Source organism: Morone saxatilis, unplaced genomic scaffold, assembly GCF_004916995.1.
Source record: "Morone saxatilis isolate NCDOM2014 unplaced genomic scaffold, NCSU_SB_2.0 Contig17, whole genome shotgun sequence".
Taxonomy (NCBI): domain Eukaryota; kingdom Metazoa; phylum Chordata; class Actinopteri; family Moronidae; genus Morone; species Morone saxatilis.
In genome coordinates, this window is record NW_023339729.1 from 11,589,614 (window position 1) to 11,609,190 (window position 19,577).

General features: G+C 38.9%; 1 protein-coding gene and 1 long non-coding RNA gene across 2 annotated transcripts in view; both read left to right on the top strand.

Moving 5' to 3' along the window:
* The window catches only part of cygb2 (cytoglobin 2), an 18,282-nt gene extending 12,580 nt beyond the window's left edge, over positions 1–5,702 (top strand). The window contains exon 3 of the mRNA XM_035660666.1: positions 1,213–5,702. Coding sequence (XP_035516559.1) covers positions 1,213–1,377 — 165 coding nt within the window. The 3' untranslated portion in view covers positions 1,378–5,702. The remainder of the gene's footprint in view (positions 1–1,212) is intronic.
* Positions 5,703–14,157: 8,455 nt separating this feature from the next.
* Positions 14,158–18,641, top strand: LOC118327350. Its single transcript, XR_004796683.1, has 4 exons — positions 14,158–14,179; positions 14,872–14,928; positions 17,904–17,954; positions 18,163–18,641. It is a non-coding gene; the product is annotated as an uncharacterized LOC118327350 (long non-coding RNA).
* Positions 18,642–19,577: the final 936 nt, after the last annotated feature.

Sequence of the window (19,577 nt, forward strand, 5' to 3'; positions counted from 1 at the left end):
TGCCTTGACCAGTTGGGGGGAAAGAAGAGAGAGAAAGAGAGAGAGAGAGACAGAGAGAGAAAGAGAGAGAGAGAGAGAGAGAGACAGAGAGAGACAAAGAAAGAGAATTTAGATCATATGATTCTATAATCTTGAATGTGAAACTCCAATATGATTCTTTCTTCATCTGATTGAAGAGGGGAAGCATATGCTTCCACCCTTCAAGTCTTTTGAATGTCTGCAGTTGGTTCATAAATGCAGCTGTGAGGAGAACACATTACTGCCATTTAAGCATCCTTCTACTGGTTTCCGATTGCCTTTAGAATTCATTTTAAGATTGAATTGATCACCTAGTGAATAAGTCATTAAATTGATTAGTTCCACTTTGTATTCCCCCAAACTTCATATGGAGGATAAGGATTAACCTCTTAGGTCATTATTTAGTATTTTTATCACTTCCTGTTATATCGTGATGGTGATGAACACAGTCTCATTATTAGTGGTGAAACAATTAATGGGATCAACATGATACCAGGTCGTTGTATAGGAGCTCATTAGGACTTCTTCTTTCTCAACACCACATGTTAACACATGACAAAAATTAAATTCATTTTTTTTTATAACATAACATAGCAAAGTACCATCTCCAAGTAAACTGAGCATGTCCATCCACTAAGGAAGTTCATGAGATGTGGCTGAAAGCTTCACAAACACAGAGTAAATAGACCTTTTGTTGAGAATTAGGAACATGTCCCCAGTTATCACAGACTGTGTACTATAAATTAATAATGTTATGTTTCATTACTGTAGCTTTCACACCACTGTGCATCAACGACATTTAAATCCCCTCTTTATTTTTACTTTCTTTTTACTACTTTTTCACTCCCTATCTGTGTTGTCTTTTCTTTCTACTTTGTCATTTTCATTCCCTTTGTATCACCTGTCCACCCACTGCTTTCATGTTTTACTGCTATCATTTTCAATTCTCACCTGCCTCGCCCACTTTTCTGTAACAGTGAATTGGATTCTTTATTTCCATCGCTCTGCTCTGACTTTACCTATTGAATTGAATTTCTCTACATTACGCCCTCTTCATTCCACCTGCCATTATCTTGATAACCACATATTCCTCTTCCACTCTGTTGCTCTCTTTCTAGCCCCCTCTCTTTCTCATGCAATTTCACTCTTTTTTCCCATGTAAATCAAGTTTCTTTCTCATCATATTCTTCCCAGATTCTGAGCGGCGTGTTGCTGGAGGTGTTGTCTGAAGATTTCCCAGAGTTCTTCACTGCAGAGGTACAGATGGTGTGGACCAAACTGATGGGAGCGGTATACTGGCATGTGACAGGGGCCTACACAGAGGTGGGCTGGCTCCAGGTCTCCAGCTCAGCGGTGTGAAGAGTTTGGAGAAAGAAGGAGTTCTGTGAGGATGGTTTCACAGACATGGACAAGATTAACGTGGTAATCCGTGCAACTATGTACTTTATTTTGGTGACATTTTGGTGCTAAGCATTCATTGCTGTGGTGTTTCTACATCACACTTCCCAGAGATCACTTGGACACCAAACAATGTAGCCAAACAACATTTTACTTTCCTCTTAATGAAGTTTTAGCTAATGTAAGTGGAGCTTCAGTCTATGTTTTTAGCCACGGGCGCTATCACTGCTAATGCTAACTATCCGGTTCTTCTACTGTTTATTCCAAAAAAAAACAACTGTTGCTACCAAAAGCATTAAACGCATCACTTCCTGTGTAGCATGGGATCATTACAGAGCAAATCCAAAATCTTTAATAAACTACTCGATTTAATTACTGTTCTGTTTCACATTCACTGACAGTTGACCCTTCACTAAGCTCCCTTAGTTACAAGGCCTGTCAAGCTTTCAAACCTAGAGTACCTAGAGATTAGCCACTCATAACTGTCATTTTTAAAACAATGATTCTTTGATTTCAGACACAGGTAGGCTTTTGCTACCTCTGTTCAAGATTTTATCAGCAATCGCTAGCTAGCTAATTAATGTTAGCTAAACAAGTTATTTGTTAATGCCGTCTCCAACCAACACATTTAAACAAATACCCTGTATTAGTGTTAGGGTTGCCACCCATCCTGTAGTATACAGTCCCTTATTGAAAAATAACATACATTGTCCCTTACTATATCAGTACAGGACGCAACTGGTCCTGTATTTTCCTGCTCTCATGTAGATGCTACATTTTCACATGCTTTGAATGACATTTGAAATTATGAAACCAGAAGAGTTTCATGTGACAAGTATTGGATCACAATTTGTGGAAGACAATGACACCTTGAATGACAACTTGTCGTCATCACCCTGGTTACGGAGAAGCTGATGTGCGTTTTTCAAAAAAATGTTGGTGAATACCTCTAGCTAAGGTCCGCCCATAAAAACAAAGAGGGTGTTTTTCTTGTGGATATGAATGGCAGACGGTTCAGGCTTGTTAGTGAGAAGGAGTACTGTGGTGGACTGTCTGACCTGAAGCAAGATTCTGCAAGGGACGTAAATTGATGCATTAAAATTCACCAGAAAGCAGGAAATTAGTTAACACCCAAAATCTGATGGGTGAGGACCCCGAGACCTGATACTGTCCCTTATTTCTCCACACTCAAGGTGGCAACCCTAATTACTGTATGTGCTCTTAGGTTACATAAGTGCTACATGTTATGCTAAAAAGCTAAAGCTGAACGTCCAAAGTAAAAAGACATGGCATCTTCACCAGCTGATCAAACATGTAGAACACATGGAAACAAAGAAGGAGGTTGTTCTTGTATTTCAGTGTAGCATTGTATATATTGCTCTTACTGCAGCTTCTTTCACACTGCTTTTGCATGTGGAGAAATCCAAAGCTTGACAGGCCTGCTGTGCCTAGTTACAGATAATCTAAAGTTATGTTGGACAATCGCTGTTCAGGGTAGGGTTTTAGTGAAGGGTCAGCTGCAGATGGCAGAATTTATTTGTATGAAAATGTTGCGGATTATTACTTTACAGAGTTCATTTCTGTGGAAACCTGCAGTGAGAGAAGCATCTTCCGGCTACGCCGCACAAATGTATACACCTCATGATATTCTGAAAGAGAGATTAAGAAATGTGTAGACAAGAAATGATTTTTAAGCTCTGAGAGGGGGGCAGTTAGTTGTTGAAGCCCTGGCTATGGGACCATGGAGCTGCTGACTGTTAATAGATTCTCTTTGTGTCCTACTACAGTATGTTTAGGGGACCTGCGCCCCTTTCTTTCTCTATTGATGCATTGCGTGCTCTTAATGTCTTGTTTAACTTTACAGAGGTGTTGTTTGTATAAGTGTACAGTGGGCAAGTGTGCATACTCTTCTGCCTTTGTTTACAACTCATTGACACGTTGATCTGTTGACGTGTTAAAGAGGGCTGTTTTTTCTTTGCTAAAAGTCTTGGACTCGCAGCAATGTTTTAAGTTTTTTATTTGCCACTTTGTCACTTTCATTACACAACATTGTGAAAGTGAGATGGAAAATATCAGCCTGTGGACACAATCAGCAACCACACATGTACACATCCGCACATAGGCATGCTATAAGACCTTCCCTATGCTAATATTTACAGGACTATCCATTAGTTTACCTCTTCAAAACCCCGTCAGAGAGACACGCTGCATTAAAGGCTCCATTAAGGGCTTTGGAAAGTCACTCTGGAGGTCTGCGAAAAAAAAACATGTCAGCTTTAGAAGTGCCATGAATCTGTCTCTGTCCAATCTAACACAGTTTAATTTTTCCTCACAGTTTCTCTCTGAACTCATATTCAGACATCATATTCATAGTGATCCAACCCCTCCTCAAACACACTGCATACTGTCAGACTGCCTTTCTTTACCTTACTTAACCTCATCGTCGTGTCACCACAAGTCTTTGGACTGCATGCACTCCTGTTAGCAGTCCCCATCTGCGAGTCTCTCTCTAGTCAATTCCCAAACAAACATAGATGGCAAATCTGTTTAGGATGGACATTTGATCCAATCTTCAGTTTGCATCTGCTCCAGTGACGTCCTGCATCTCCCATCGGACCACCCTTGGCATCGGCATCTGGCATTAATGAGGAAGTAATGAGTTTCCTCTCCTCCTCATTTGGTCATTCATCTACTGTAACTTCCCATTGCCTCCGTAAGAACCACGTCACCGGGAACAAAAACAATTATGACTGGACAGATGGTCCTAAACCCACCAGGCTGTGTCAGCCATTCACAAAAATTCTTTAACAAAATGTCTTTCATTCACTTGCAGGAAAATCATTTTGTTGATTTATTGATGTTTCTCAATCATTTCTGCTGTACAAATTTAACATGCAAGTTAAACCTTTTTTCACACGGCAATGACTAGATTCAGCAATCATTGCAATGCAGCAATTAAAATGCTATTAGATATCTGTGTTTGACAAGTTAAAAACATTTGCTGGTCTGTTCAACTTTAGTTTCATTCCACATTTTCCCCTTGCGCGTGTGTATTCCCCTTGTAATGGCTCTGTGCCCTCCCCTGGTTTGAGAACCACTGCCTTAGACAGACTCGTCAATAAGTGTGTTTTCAAGTGTGTTTGTTTATGCAAATAAAAAAAAAAGCTGAGTGGAAAAAACTAAACTGTAAAAACATGTTAACATATGGCAAAATCAGTAGCGTATCAGTGAAAGCAAAATGCAATGGAAACAGACATAGCAAATACACTCTCTAATCTGTGATCTTGAGATAACAGAATTAAAACAATAATTGAAACAATTAAAACACCACAGCCACTCATAGCTTCAGTATCTGTAAAAAAAAAACGGTTATTTACATCCTGTGCAGAAATTCTCTAAGAGCTCTCATTAAACGAGCTCCTTTTCAAGTTGAACTGGAGAGTCGTAAGCCTATGTCACACAGTGATAAGTCAGTCAGGTGGATAAAAATACACACAACAGTCAAACAAACCTCAAGGTAAACTATTTCCACTTTGGCTCAAATAGCTCTGGAGGCAGTAAAGCTGTTGTCAGTCATAAATGCTCCGGTTCAAAATACACACCGGTTCTATTCTTTGGCGACTTCTGACGTCAGCGTCCCTCTGAGGTCAGACTTCAAGTAGCTTGAGGTTCAGGAATATTTTTGTTAACGGGAATTCCCCTGACATCTTGTTTATTAAACACTGTGTGGTGTGAATCCCATCTGCAAACACACATACACACACACACACACACACACAATGTACTGATGGAGATGTACTGTTGCTCATGCTAAGCTGCAGGCTTTGTGTCCCTCTTTGTCTATATGAAGCACGTTCTTCATCACACTATAAACAAATACTTGCACGTACAATTATGTGCAAACACATCCCAATGACTCTTGCTCACTTGCTTTCTTTATCACTTTTCTCACTCACACACATATGGTCTTGCATTAAATTGTCCCGAGTCGGGCATGTCCTTGCATGCCAAGTGTACTACAGCAGCACTTAATCCAATATATATTTTTATTTATGTTCATTAATTCTTTTCATACATTTGTTCTCTTTCAGCAAATAAGGGCATCACAGCATATGTGGAACTATGTGTTTTTGTTGTGAAATGTTTCTGTCTATCAGTTAAAAAGTTAGGACTTTATATTTTTCTAAATATATCTATGAGAAGGAATCTATGTATTTGAATACTGTATATGAATATGTCATTGTATACTGCGTTGTTGGTGGGAGAGAGTGCAGTGGCTTTGTAGTGTTTTGAGCATGTTTGCACAGCCTACAACAGGCTTGTACCTTCGCAGACCTGGTGAAAATGAATCATGACCATCAATAAAATATACTTGTAAATTTGTCTCTGTCCAATGAGGGCTTTTGTAAAAAAAAACAAAAAAAGAGTACATTAGATTTAAGAACCGAGATATGACTTCTAGCTTCTTGTAAAGTTTTCACAACATATAACCAACAAGCAGGGGTGGAGCGGTGGGGGGCTTCTGGGGCTCCAGCCCCAAATGTTTTCAGAAAAGCTCTGAATCTTTTAGGCTTTTAAAATAACCTCAACTGTGTGTCATTTCCCTTTAGTCTCTCTGACTGGACTGGACCTAAGTTCTGTTACTGGGTAGATATCACCATCTTTTATAGTATTATTTCAAATGGATTCATATGTATCGGTTTTGTCAGCTTAACATTAGTCCTGTGAACTTCTGCTCCAACATAGTTTAATTAGGTTTTAAATTGGTTTCAAGATTATTAATGCTAAAGCTAAATTGATCATCCTCAACGTTTGTTGTGTTATGGTTTCAGAATGATGAAGACAGTTAGATACAAATAGTATATAGGCTCTACAGAATGATTTGTTTTCCTGGGCAACGATAATGTTTTTCCTAAATGATGTACAGACCTTCAGGTATTCTCTTATATAAAATGGCATAAAAAACAGTGCATATAGACCCCCCGTAGGTTTGGCTAAGCCCAAAAGCTTACAGCGTCTGGCTGCATCACTGCAAACAAGTACAATATGACCTTGTTTCAATGTCGAGGTTATATTAAGTCCATGCAAAGGCAATTGGCTGCTCCGACTGCTAGTCCATGATCACTAGAAGAGGTTACATCCAGGTTACATCACCTGGAAACAAATTGTTTGCATTTAAACATTTTACTTTTCATCTAGAGGTGAGGGCAAGAGTAGAATAAAAGTCAACTCCTCACACCGAAATTTCAGGCTAAAATTAGTTAATGTGTTTCTATCTTTGAGAACAGGAAAGGTATATATATAAAACATAACATATATACATACATATGCCAGAAATAAGGATCAGTCTAAAGTTATAATGTGAAAAGTTTATTGTTATAACACTATGTTTGTCACATTTCTTCCTCCTTTCCTCCTTTTATTTTTGTGATCTCTCTTTTTCTGCCCAAAGGTATCACAAGCGAGAGTGCAAATAAACAAACTGAACAGTCCTGTAACTTCACCACTCTGTACATTACTCCACGACTTGAATCATGGAGTCACAAAGTGCTGAAATCACAGACAGTACAAAGAAACACCAAACTATTTTAACCTAAAGATCTAGGCCTGTCGTTTTTAAACAGCATACATGGTAAAAAGGCATTAAAGCAAAATGAAAAATGGAAAAAGTGAAACCCAGAAATGAATACTGCTTCACCTCGAAGGTCTGAATGATTCATAGCGTAGCTGCAGATTAGAAATGTATTTTGGCCCTGAAACGTTCAATGCTTTATAAATCAATAGTATTTTAAACGCACATAAAGCCAGTGCAAAGATCTGAGTACAGGTGTGACGTGTTCCCCTTACTTGTGCTTAGGAGGACTTATCCTGGTTGATATTAATATATGTATTTTAATCTCCTCAGCCAAAGGTGACTCTGACCCAGATAACCCGACGCTGCATATTTCTCCTGCAGGTAGTCAGTGCAGATACTCTACTTGGCAGTCCCACTGTTTCAGGAACAAGAGATAATTAAATGGAATGAGATGTAAATGTTTTTAATCAATGATTAATGGCTACCTGTTCGCTGCTTGACGCTCCAGGCGAGACTCTATCCAAGGCTCCAGTGGGAGGTTCATGCAGGGAGGAAGACACTAATTCTTCAAATCTATATAGTAATTTATTCAAACCGTACATCTTATCATCAAAGAAGACTTTGTCTTATCTGGTTCCTGAATGCAAAGAAGTGATTAAGAGTTTTTAATATTCTTCTTTTATAAGAGGATTTCATGCTGTCTGTCAGAGTAATTATAATTTTAGCATTTTGCACACTAAGTTACTGTGTAATGGTTGTAATGTTGTAATGTTGTAATGTTGTAATGGTTGTAATGGTTGTAATGGTTGGGTTAAAAATGTATGGCCCAGGAATCAATATAATATTCAGGAAATCAATTGTACCTTCTTGCTGCCTGGCTTGAGCAATAGGAATAGGTGAAGCAGGTAAACACCATGAGAGTCAGAAAATAGAGTCATTCTCCCATGAGTGTCTCCATCGTGCACAGTGTGGTCGACAGGACACTGACTTGTCACCATGGCGACACATTTTCCCAGTGCCAGATATTGTCATTTCCGTAGAGCGCTGAAAACACGGGCTCAACACATCGCATGCAATTGATGCCCAAACACACCTGAACAAACTCTATTTTACTCTTTGAAAACACACAGAGGCTAATAATAGGTTAACTTTGAGAAGCACAACAGACTCTGTTACTCTGTTATGCTAAAAATGTGAGGGAGAAATATCTTGAAATATCACCTGACATTTATCATTTAATCAAGTGTGCATGCAGACACACTCACCAACATCTGCCTTTGTCAGCGGGTAATTAATGCTGATTAACCAGTTAATTTGAATATAAATTGACAAAGGAGTATAATTTGGTAAGAAATGTATTAATAACGTAATGATTTCCCGTAAGATACGCCCCAAATCCCCAGGAAGAGCGCCAGGATTCATCAGAAAGTCAGTGTGATTCATTCTCTGGGGACCTTGAATGTTTGTACTAAATTTCAACCCTTAGAGTCATACCATCAGCATGGCTAAAAATGAGTGCATGCGGGATAAAACTAGCATACAGAATTTAATAGCAGTCTACAGTAGCACACATCGTCCCTTTGTTAAACAATTTGATTATACGCCCTGACATTTAGAAAAGCTAACTGCCCCAATAAATCCCCTAATTCTTTAAATCAAACAAACCCAGAGCACGGTTAAGCCAGCCAGCACATGCAGGTCAACACAAATAACAGCTCTGTGACACTGAAACCCCCTGATGTTTAGGCATTGGTGAGTCTGTGCAGCTCTCCATCAACACAAAGCTTGAGAGGAGGCCTGGAGAATTTTCCAATTAGGCGGCATGAGCTCGTCTCAAAGCAGCAGATGAGATGCACAGCCACATCGCTGCAACTTGACATTCCTGACAGCCACTTGTGTGAACTTCCATCTGTCTGCCGTCCATGCACCAGAGGTTTCATGACAGAGCGACAGTCACAGATGCCGTTGTGGGGAATGTCATTGCTGGCTTAAGAATATCTACGTCCTGCTGTCTGCAAGAAATATAACTTCAGCCTAATGAGACAGAGAATGGGGAGGCTTAGGATTTGATTTGTGAGTGCATTTAGAGCCATCCTCTGTCTTGGAGCCACCCTCATTATGTTGCCAGGTTGTTGTTGTTGTTTTCTATTTAACAATGGCCATCATGCACTAGTATCTGAGTGGAATACAGCTTTTAATGTGGCTTAAAATGCGACAGCAGCTAATCCTCAATCGTACATACATTGTCAAAGAGCATATGAACAGCACCTGAACAATTCATGCTGCCTAGACACTGTTTTTTAAGAAATCCTTTTCCAGGACATTATACAGGAGATTTTTGACAATACACGGCAGCACTTGCTCACAAACATACATTTAATTAACTAGTTGACATAGAGTCGACACATTAACCCCAGTTTCATTCCCCCTTCTTTAGTGATGCAGGATTTATGATAAAATGTCTCAGGTTGATTACAGGTAGGTGGTCAGTGGTTGTGGGACACGCTTACATTAGTTCACATCACGTAGAATTTGAGCACTAAATCGGACATATTGGAACTTGAAATCAGAGTATCCCAATCCAATTAAATTTGGATTAGACTTGGAGGACACTGGATTGGTAATTATGATAACTACAATATGAACATGAACATAAAGCATAAGGCTGAGTAACGGCAAATAGCTGTAGCTGCAGCTGTAGGTAGAGCTGATTAGTACATATAATACTTGGTGGATGATTAGGGGGATGAGGGGCAGGTGTACAGGCAGGTGACTCGGGAACAGCAGGGAAACCTTGGGACAACTGCTGGGCGGTGAAGGCATCACAAGGTCCAGCTTAACAGGAAGATGTGGTACATGGCAGAAAAAGATGCAAAGCTATCTGTCAAAAAAGCCTGGTGCTTTTCATTGGAGATTACGCAATAAATATCTGAATCTTGCACAATAAGTGCACACACATCACAACGAAGCTTAGGTGTGCAGCGATGCTGTGCCTCAGTAATGCACCATGTCATCTTTTCTAATCTGGGTTTGACTAATCCCCCAACGTTCCTGATCCAGCCAGGCAGGCTGACAGAGGGAGAGACAAACAGGTCTCCTCGGCTGTGGTGAGTGGATTCACTATGGATGGTTAATTTGGACCCCGCGGTCTCTTTGGCTGCTGGGTGGTGGGCTCTGGAGATCATGTGCACCACTATCATGGTTCTCTCCACTCTGGCTCTAGTACTGCGCCAGCATTTCATCAGCCGAGTCAAGACGTAAGTTATTTTTTTTAATAATTCATTATCCTTTTTTGGTGCTGCCATGTAACTTAATTCAGTTTCATACAGTTAAACAACATCTGAATATGAATTAGTTCCATTAATGTAACACTTTACAAAAGAGCTGTAGACTAGAGACTTGACTGCTTGAATGAATACATGACCTACTGTCAATTAAGACTCAAAATACTGCTACAGTTTTGAACCAGTAGAATATTTATAATAAAACCTTTTGTTTAACTGGTCATGCTTCCATTCACTGTGGAAATATGTACTGGAGGTTATTAAACTTATAATAGTCCAAATATAGAACTCCTCCCACCTATGAATGTTTTTGCAAATAAATCACAAAATCTCACAATTTATTTATTTGTCTAACTGATCAATTATATTTTCTATATATTTGTGGAGGTGATTGCTACATTTATGTAATATTTTGCCTAAAAACTTATATTATTATTATTATATTAATACCTGTTTAATATGTGTGTGTTGTATGTCAGTGTCCATGGTTACTAAACCAACCTAAATCTTTTATTGGTCTGTTGGCCACATCAGAGGGAGACACATGTGGTTTATATAAATTCTGAGCCCTCTTGGTCAACTTAGTAAGAATAAAGGGTACATTTGTGTTTGTGAATTAATACTTGTTCTTTGTTGTTGTTTCATTTTTGTTACACAAATTTGCAGCACCGCCTTTTCATTTTCTAATGAAATCAATAAAAATACAATAAAATAAATCAATAAAAATACATTGACAGCTTGTTTTATAAATATCACACACAATTATCACCAAATTCTGTCCATTTGGTGATTCATGCAGCACTCTTAGGCCAGCGCTGTGTGCATTTACTCTCACTAACTAGAACTAATATAGTACAAGGTTGAAACTGATTTAGTTTAATTCAGTGGTAATCCAAACTTCAGATGTGTCACAGAAAGCCTGCTTTAATCTTCAGTGTATCCAGCACGACTGAGGTTCAGGTTGAAAGCTTTACGTTAAACTCTTTCATTTATTTTTAAATACAGTGAAATGGGTTTACTTTCGTCAGGTGCTCTAGAGATCTTCATAACATTTGAGAATAAATTGCTTGAGATGTGATCATCCTCAGGTTGTCAGATATTGATCTCTTCACACAATTATGTGTAACGAGGTGCAGTGCCACAGTTGGAGATGCATGGCTAATGCCAAAGCATGACAAAGTAGAGACCACTACATGAGTCATTTTCCAAGAGCCCTCAGACGCTCAACCCCCGGGCAGGGTCTGTCCTTGGATCTTTGGCTCATTACAACATTCAACATCTACGGACAGATATAGCAATTATGTGGTGTGAATAACACCACGGCTTGGGGCTTGAATTGATTCCAAGGTGGCTGTGTGCTGGGAAACGAGCTCTGATTACTGTGAAATGTTTTTGTCTTTCTCAGTTAGTCAGCCTCATTGTGACTGTTTTGTCATTGAAGGGAATCTCCGACAGCTGGATGCTATTCTGAGCTGACTAGAAACTGATTGCAAATGTCAAGATTATTATGTTGAAAGCTTCAGTAATGCTGACAGACTCAAAAAGCCATTAAGATGCCCTTTATGAAGGTTGTTTTACATAAATGCCAGAGCAAACAATTAATTATGATATGACAGATTCTTAGGTTTCAGGTATATGCCTTAAATATGACATTTCAGAAGGAGTTTAATATAACATTGTGATACTTTATATAGAAATGGACTGAACAAACTGTAAGGGGATGGATTTAGACACAATCTTTTCTGTTTTTTTTCATAAAATGCCATTGATCCAAATTAGTAATTTACTTAATTATACAGGTACATCCAGAAATAGCCATCCTTTTGTTTTGACATTTAATAATTGTACTGTATGCAGTTGCTGAAAGGTTGAATCATAAATACAGCATGAAGGAACCACAGGAAACCAATTCTGATATTTTTTGATGAGAGGAAAAATATAAGTACAATCTCCTGAGAATTACATTTCCTATTTTGCACCAGCTCAATATACATTGACATATTCCTGTCCTGATGTACTTTATCAACAAATAGATATATTTTTACATTAAACATGCTTGTAACATTTTTACCAGTGTGTAGCCCTTTTACCACAGATTATGCATAATAAGGTATGTTTAAATGTTTTAGATTTTTCATTGTGCTTTTCCAGCCCTCTAATTAGCAGCTTGTTTCCATTATTTCACTACAAAGTGAAGGCCAACTTTAGACCCTTGAGTGAGTAGTTTTTGAGGCAAGACACGCTGATTGAATTTTTTTAGAAACACATAACATTGTGGAGGTGAATAAACATTCTGGATCCTTTACAGTGACCAAGATGCAGTATGTATTGAGTTGCACAGTTGAACAACACTAAGTCCATAATGTTCACCATCTTAGTTTTGTGTTTTAACATGTTAACATTTGCTCTAAACAGCACTAAACACGTGATATAGCTGAGGCTGCTGGGAATGTCAATGGTTGTGCAGGTATTTAATCATAAATCAAAGTACTGGACTAAGAAAAGACCTGATGGTGGCGCTCTATAAAAAAACTTGTTACAATTCATCCTGAGGGGAACATTAATGTCTGTTAGGATTAAAGATCCAGTGTTTAAGATTTAGTGGCATAGCTGCAGTCCAAAACTCTGTCCCTTCACCCTCCCCTTCCAAGTGCAAAGTAGAAATTACAGTGGCCACAAAATGCAAACGCCTCTATCTAGAGCCAGTTTGGTTTGTCTGTTCTGGGCTACTGTAAAAACAGGGCAGTTCAATGTGAAAGACTCCATGGAAGGCAACCGGAGGTGTCTGTAGATAGAAAGGTAATTTAACCTTTTCAAGGTAAAAAAAAGCGCTATGATTCTTATATTCAGGTGATTATACACTAATGAAAACATATCTGTGAATATCATAATATTCCATTTCTGCCAATAAATCTCCCCAAATGTTACACACTGGACCTTTAAGCCAGAGTGTTGGACAAATTATAGTTTTGCTTTGCTGGGGATCACATGTATACTCATGATACATCGTCTTGGGATCATCATCCAGTAGTTGTTGAAATATAGTATTTCATCTGGACCAAAGTGATGGACCGATCAGCTAACATGGCTAGAATTAAAGTTGTTAGTGCTTTCTGGTGAACAAACTATGCGGCAGAAACTCTGTTTCTAAACTACCTTAAACATATGTTTGGCATTTCTGAGCTGAAGTTTCTTGTTATATGTCGGCTGATGATACATTCGCCTACACTGGATGAAAAAGGTCAGGCTGTAATTAGTATGAAAATGTGACATTGATTAAATAGGTTTTATGAATTTAAACCAGTGGTTGCTCAGGAAGTAGAAAAGAAAACCAGAAACGTGCATTAGAAACACACAGAATTAACTTTTTAAACTTTCTTGAATGGAATAAAAGACATCATCAGGGAATCTAATTGGTTTTGTGTGCGTTCACTGAGCTGCACTGCTTTACAAACTGCAGTTATAACACAACTGGACCAGAAAGTGCAGCCTCAAAACAGAATTATTTTCACTGCATTTATATTCAAATCAGTAGGACATTTTGTTAAAGAGACTTTGAAATAAGAATAAGACACAGACACAAACACACGCTGACCAGCACATTTGTCTGAGAGTGTGTGTGACACATATCCCCACCCTCTCTGTTTGACAGCAGATTACTTCCCTTCTTATAATGGTAATACTTATCCCACCATTATCACTTGCTCATCACCTTCACAGTTGTTTCTCATCTTTTTAATTTTTAGTCTATTATTATAACACACTGCTCTGACCTCTCCCTCACCTCCATCTCTTCTTCCTCTCAGCTTTCCAAAAGACTCGGGGGAGGAGGAGGCGCCTATTGTGCAGAGCAGCAAAGACTCTGAGAAGTGAGGCTCAGTGTGTAACCAGGCATCTGCCTCAGGTAAACAATGACAATTATAGCGTTGTCTTGTGTCACCTGTTCACACATGGCCAGGTCATTTTTGCTGTTTTTTTGTGACAAACTGGGACGTCAGTGTCGACCCACAGCTTTTTCAACAAATCAGTCAGAGACTAATCCACTCTTTGCAAGTCTTCCTCTTTAGTAGCAGCGCAGAACGATTTAGACTGTGCACTTTTCCTTTTGCTCGACAGGATCTGTGACTCATCAACCACATCTCAAATTGTGTCTACTCATGCAAAAAGGTCTGCTGTTGCTCTTGTCTGAGCCAACTAGAGCCTCTGAGAGCAGGATTAAAGTGTCTGACAGTACCAACAGATTACTCATTGTTCTGAGTTAAACTACATGTACTGTAGGTAACCCTTTAACATTTGAATTCTCCCTCTTTCCCAAGAAGGGCAACGTCTTTAATGAATCTTCTTGTGGCCAGTTGTATAAGAATTAATATCTCAACTATTTAGTCTGTGCAGTTGATACAGTAATATTGGTACAATGGGTGGATAAAATGTCTTTCCACCCACTTACACTGACTTACCAGTTTGTTCTGTATACTTGACAAGGAGAAGGACAAATGAGCTTCTCCTGCACAAAATCTCTGTCTTTTATGACCAACTAACTAACTAAATAAATCAATCAATAAAAAGATATATAAATCCATTCATTCATTCATACAGATTTAGAAAAATAGCTGCACTGTGGTTAAGAATTCACCACAACGATCAAGACATCAGGTGAGTCTTTTGCTTTTTCACCACCGGAGCGTTTCTCCTTTAGTTTTTTGTTAACATAGTGTTGTCTGTGCATTCAACTACAAACTACTATCTACTAAAAACAACAACATGATTCAGAAACTATCTCATATAACACTGAAACCACATTTAGTCTAATGAATGTGTTTTATCTCTCTGCAGATATTTAGGCAGCGTTGAAATATCAATAGGCTCAATAGGTACATGTTCAACAGGTGACGCCTGCATTATTGTGACCAAACCTTCATACTGGCATCCTCTAATGTTTGTAACACAATGCCAGTAACAAATCCATTATTCAGAAACACAGCAGTGAAAGGTATAAATAGAATTTAAAGATGTGTATTTCATCAGCTTTCATTTAATGATAATGGGACTATAGTGTGGCCACACAATGTACACTGCCAGCCTACATCTTCTTAGCAGAATATTGTCGATCCAGCACACCGCTACCACCCACAGTTTGCGTCTGTATTGAGGAGTATCAGTTTCTAGATTCAGGTTACACTGTAGGAAACTGTGTTGGAGTGGGCGGACGTGGTCAGTGCAGTGATCCAACGCGCTGGCTTGGTGACACACTGCGTGGACGGGGACATCATCATGGCTAGGAGGGGAGACAGTTGGGCAACTGATGCATGTATGCCAGAGCACTGGAGGGATGTGCGAGAGTGGAGCATAGAGAAGAGACAAAACCACAGAGTAAGACCGTCTGTAACCTCTGAACCAGTTCTGTCCTGCTCGTTCTCTCTCTGTCTTCACACACAGTAGCCTAATGGTGTTGTTTTCTAGGAACAGTCTTTCTTACAGCTCTTGCACATATCCGTGAACAGAATGAACTCTGAGCTGCTGTTTGTTGTTTTCCCCCACAGTCAATACTAAATCATTTGGACACTATGTTATGTATTCTATGCACAGCGCCTATAACTGTCCAGCAGATCAATCAATGCCAGTGCTCCTTCACTTATCTGTAAACTATGCTGCATTGTGTAATAGCTCCATTAGTTGCTTGTATGTTTTACAAAAATGAGTCCTGTTCAGTTCCGCTGTTTGTGGAGCTGCGACAATACATTTATCCACAGGGATCAATAAAGTTCTCTCTTCGGAAGCAACATGTCATGCATTTAGTGTTACATTTGCTCATTTATTATATGACCCTTCATAAGTAGTGTGTGGGACATGATGTAATGTTTGCAGAACTGTTTGTCTTTTGCATAACACAGTAAGTCAAGATCAATACATTAACAGACTTTATTTTGATACCAAAGTTCGTCTCCGTGAGGCAGGAATCTCACAAGTTTTTAGAACTAAAACTTCTCTCCCCTTAATGCTTTTAAATAAAGTTAATATTAAACGCACACAATCTGTACTAATAAATGTATTCATTAATTTACTTGAATGAGCTGATTAACACATATGTGTTACATAAGAGTCATTATGAAGCACCATTACACCATGCTGTGCTCCCAGTTAATAAAATAAACATGACTTATAACAAAAAAAAGGACAAATCTGCCTGTCGGCACATACCCGTCTCCAGCCATGTGTTAATTTTTAATTTATTTGAAAAGTAAATATCCAAAATAAATTAATAACTATCTTCCTGAGTGCCTGACAGACAGCCATCGCGTTCTTCATAATATGACTTGACTACCACATGTGTTTCCAGATAAACACAAAGCTATTTTCTCCCTTTTGGAACATTCAGTTTTTTAAGATAGTAGAGAATCAGCATCCTGCTCAGTGATGGCAGCTTGAACCTCAACAAGTTGGTTTTCAGCACCTCTTCTTAACAGGATCTCAATTCTAGATAAGATAATTTAAGGTAATAATCTGAAAGATTTTCATTTAAAGGTCCAGTGTGCTACATTTAAAAGGATCTATTGGCAGAAATGGAATACAATATTCATGGGTATGTTGTCATTAGTACATAATAGGAATCGTTATGTTTTTGTGACCTTAGAATGAGCCGTTTTTTTATCTATAGATGCCGCCACCAAGCATGGAGTCCACCATGTTGAGCTGCCATGTTTCTACAGTAGCCCAGAAGGAACAAACCAGATATCATCAAAGTTACTCCTTCACACATGGAAGGGGACGGTGATGCAAGGGAGTTCTTATCTACAACTACACCACTAGATGTCAGTAAATCACTGGACCTTTACGTTACTGATCATGCTAACCTAATACTTCCAAACTGTAGTATTAAGCCGCACCTGCTGTTACCACCAGTAACGACAGGTGTCACTAAATCCACCAGGACAGGAATCTTAAGATTTGTAACTTTAAACAGATTCATCAGCCTAAATCAATACAAAACTAAATTTAAAATGACACATTTTCTTAATGTTCCTGAAAACTCCTGAAAAAGTGTTTCTTTTAAAAACTAAAGCTAATCTGCTCCATTGGGGCTCTGTGTGCGTGGTGTGATCACATTTGATTGACGGTGCTGGTAACAAAAACAAGCCACCCACCAACTGTTATCAGATTTTGATTAAAATGTTGTAAATTTCTTCTTTTTCTTTTTCTTCTTCTTCTTCTTCTTCTTAATCTAGTATAAATTCATTGTACTCGATTGAGTGCCTTTAATTTTATTTTATGATACATTTAGCCTTTAAACATCTGTCCAAAAACAAGAGACAATTGGTCTTCTAGTCTGTGTTGTTTTTGATCAATTAGTTCTGTGCTCTGCAACTAAAACTAATCTAAATTAAACAACATGTCTGTTAGAAGTGCAGAAAGGTTGAGCACTTCCTGGAGCTTCTTAAGGTTTTATTAACCAAAATATGAAACCACTCTGTTCGCTCAGATCTGGGTCTGCTGTCATCAAAAAGTACAGGATCCAATTCCGCTTTACAACATCTCTCTTTAAATGATGAAATACTTCATTTGTTGCTTTCCTTTTAACTTCTTTCCTCCCTCCTTCCGTCCCTTCCTCCCTCTCTCTCTCCTCCACACAGATGTGGGTGTTACATGTGGAGGGTGTCCTCAGGTCCATGGTGAGACAGCTGGTGAGTTCATCTTAGTCTTTAAAAAAATACTGAGTGTAGTAATATGTCAGGATAGATGAGCGATTTATCTAAGAACTTGAAAGATATAAATAATAAGTGCAATGATATAATCTTTTCTTTGCGGTTTAAATGTGTTTTTGAACTAGCGTATAGAGCTTATTGTGGGCAGTGGTGAAGTGTCAAACTAACTTGCCCTCTCTCTTCCCAGAATGCTTCTCTGGAGAAATATCCTCGTAAAAGTGGAAACAGCTCAGAGTGGCATCCTCCATCTTCTTTACACCACAGCAGGTCTCTCTCCAGTCAGCCAGCTGATCCATAGATGTGGCTTTAGATGTTCTTACACTATTCGAAGGCAGAACTCAAGAGAATTTAAATATTTCTGTCCCAAACAGACACTTTAAGTCATTCCTGTTGATTGATGTTTACTCGTCTGGTATATAAAATAGGGATGTCACCAAAGATTAGGCGCCTGCAGCACCATGGCTTTTGTGTCATGAGAACTAAAAATGCAACATATATTTGTTTGAACCCAGTTTCCTTCGCGAACCTGACTGCTTCAATCACTCATGCAATGATCGTTTCTCTTAAGCTGTTGTTTGACATTCACGAGAGGAAAGTAATTTCACACCAGAGTGTATCATTACTCAACTGTCCCATAAGCAATGAGAAATCGTTTCCAAATTGTAATTTTCTGGAATGACTGCTAACGTGTTGTCATTACTCTGCTGCCAGACCAGAAATAAACAACTGTTTTCTGTGATGTACATGGCCTGTTAAGTCTTTATTTAAAGGGAAATCCACACCCCACACTGTCATCAGCCCAAAAACAAGCCACCAGGGTTGTTCTTTTGTATCATTTGACATTTTGCTCCCTGCATGTAGGTTCTCAAGCATATCGAATGATGACCAAATTATTTAGTTCTACGAATGTACAGGATCTCAGCAATTAATGCTGTTTTTTATCTTCGTATGAGCTGGACCATTTCCTTTGCCGAACAAATGAAATCTTGTTATTTCCTGCCTGATTACATAAATGATTGAATCCTTGCTGATATTAAGGTTTGTTTTCCTGTTTGTTGTCCCGGGGACACCAGTGTGCATTCAATTTACATTCCACTGGGACCAACAGGCCACAGAGTTATTTTTGAAAAGGGACCAAAACCACCACTGTGACAGGAATATGGCAGTGTTATGCATCTACTCTATTAAGAACTCTATTATCGTAAATGTCTCTGTTTGCCTTTGTGACAACTGTGCACCTAATCCCTCCAGCCATAATACAAGCAGAAGCCAGGGGAACTAATGTGCCTAATATGTCCCCAGGAACATCGCCTCTGCCAAGCGTGCACTCTAAATCCGCCCGTGTAATCAAGGAGGCATAGGACACAAATATCTGCCGATAGTGGCGGCAGCACTTCCATATCTCGCTGTTGCCTCCTGCCCTGATGAGCCTGTCTGACTCAAATTACAAGGTGAAAGCAGTGCTTTTGTGAGCTTGGTAAAGTAGAGCAGCTTGGGTAATGAGTATGGCCTTCCTGCACACTCTAGCAGACCATGGGAGTTAATCTAATGATACAAGAGAAAGCCATGATTTCTAATGGCCTCAGAGAGAGAGAGAGAGAG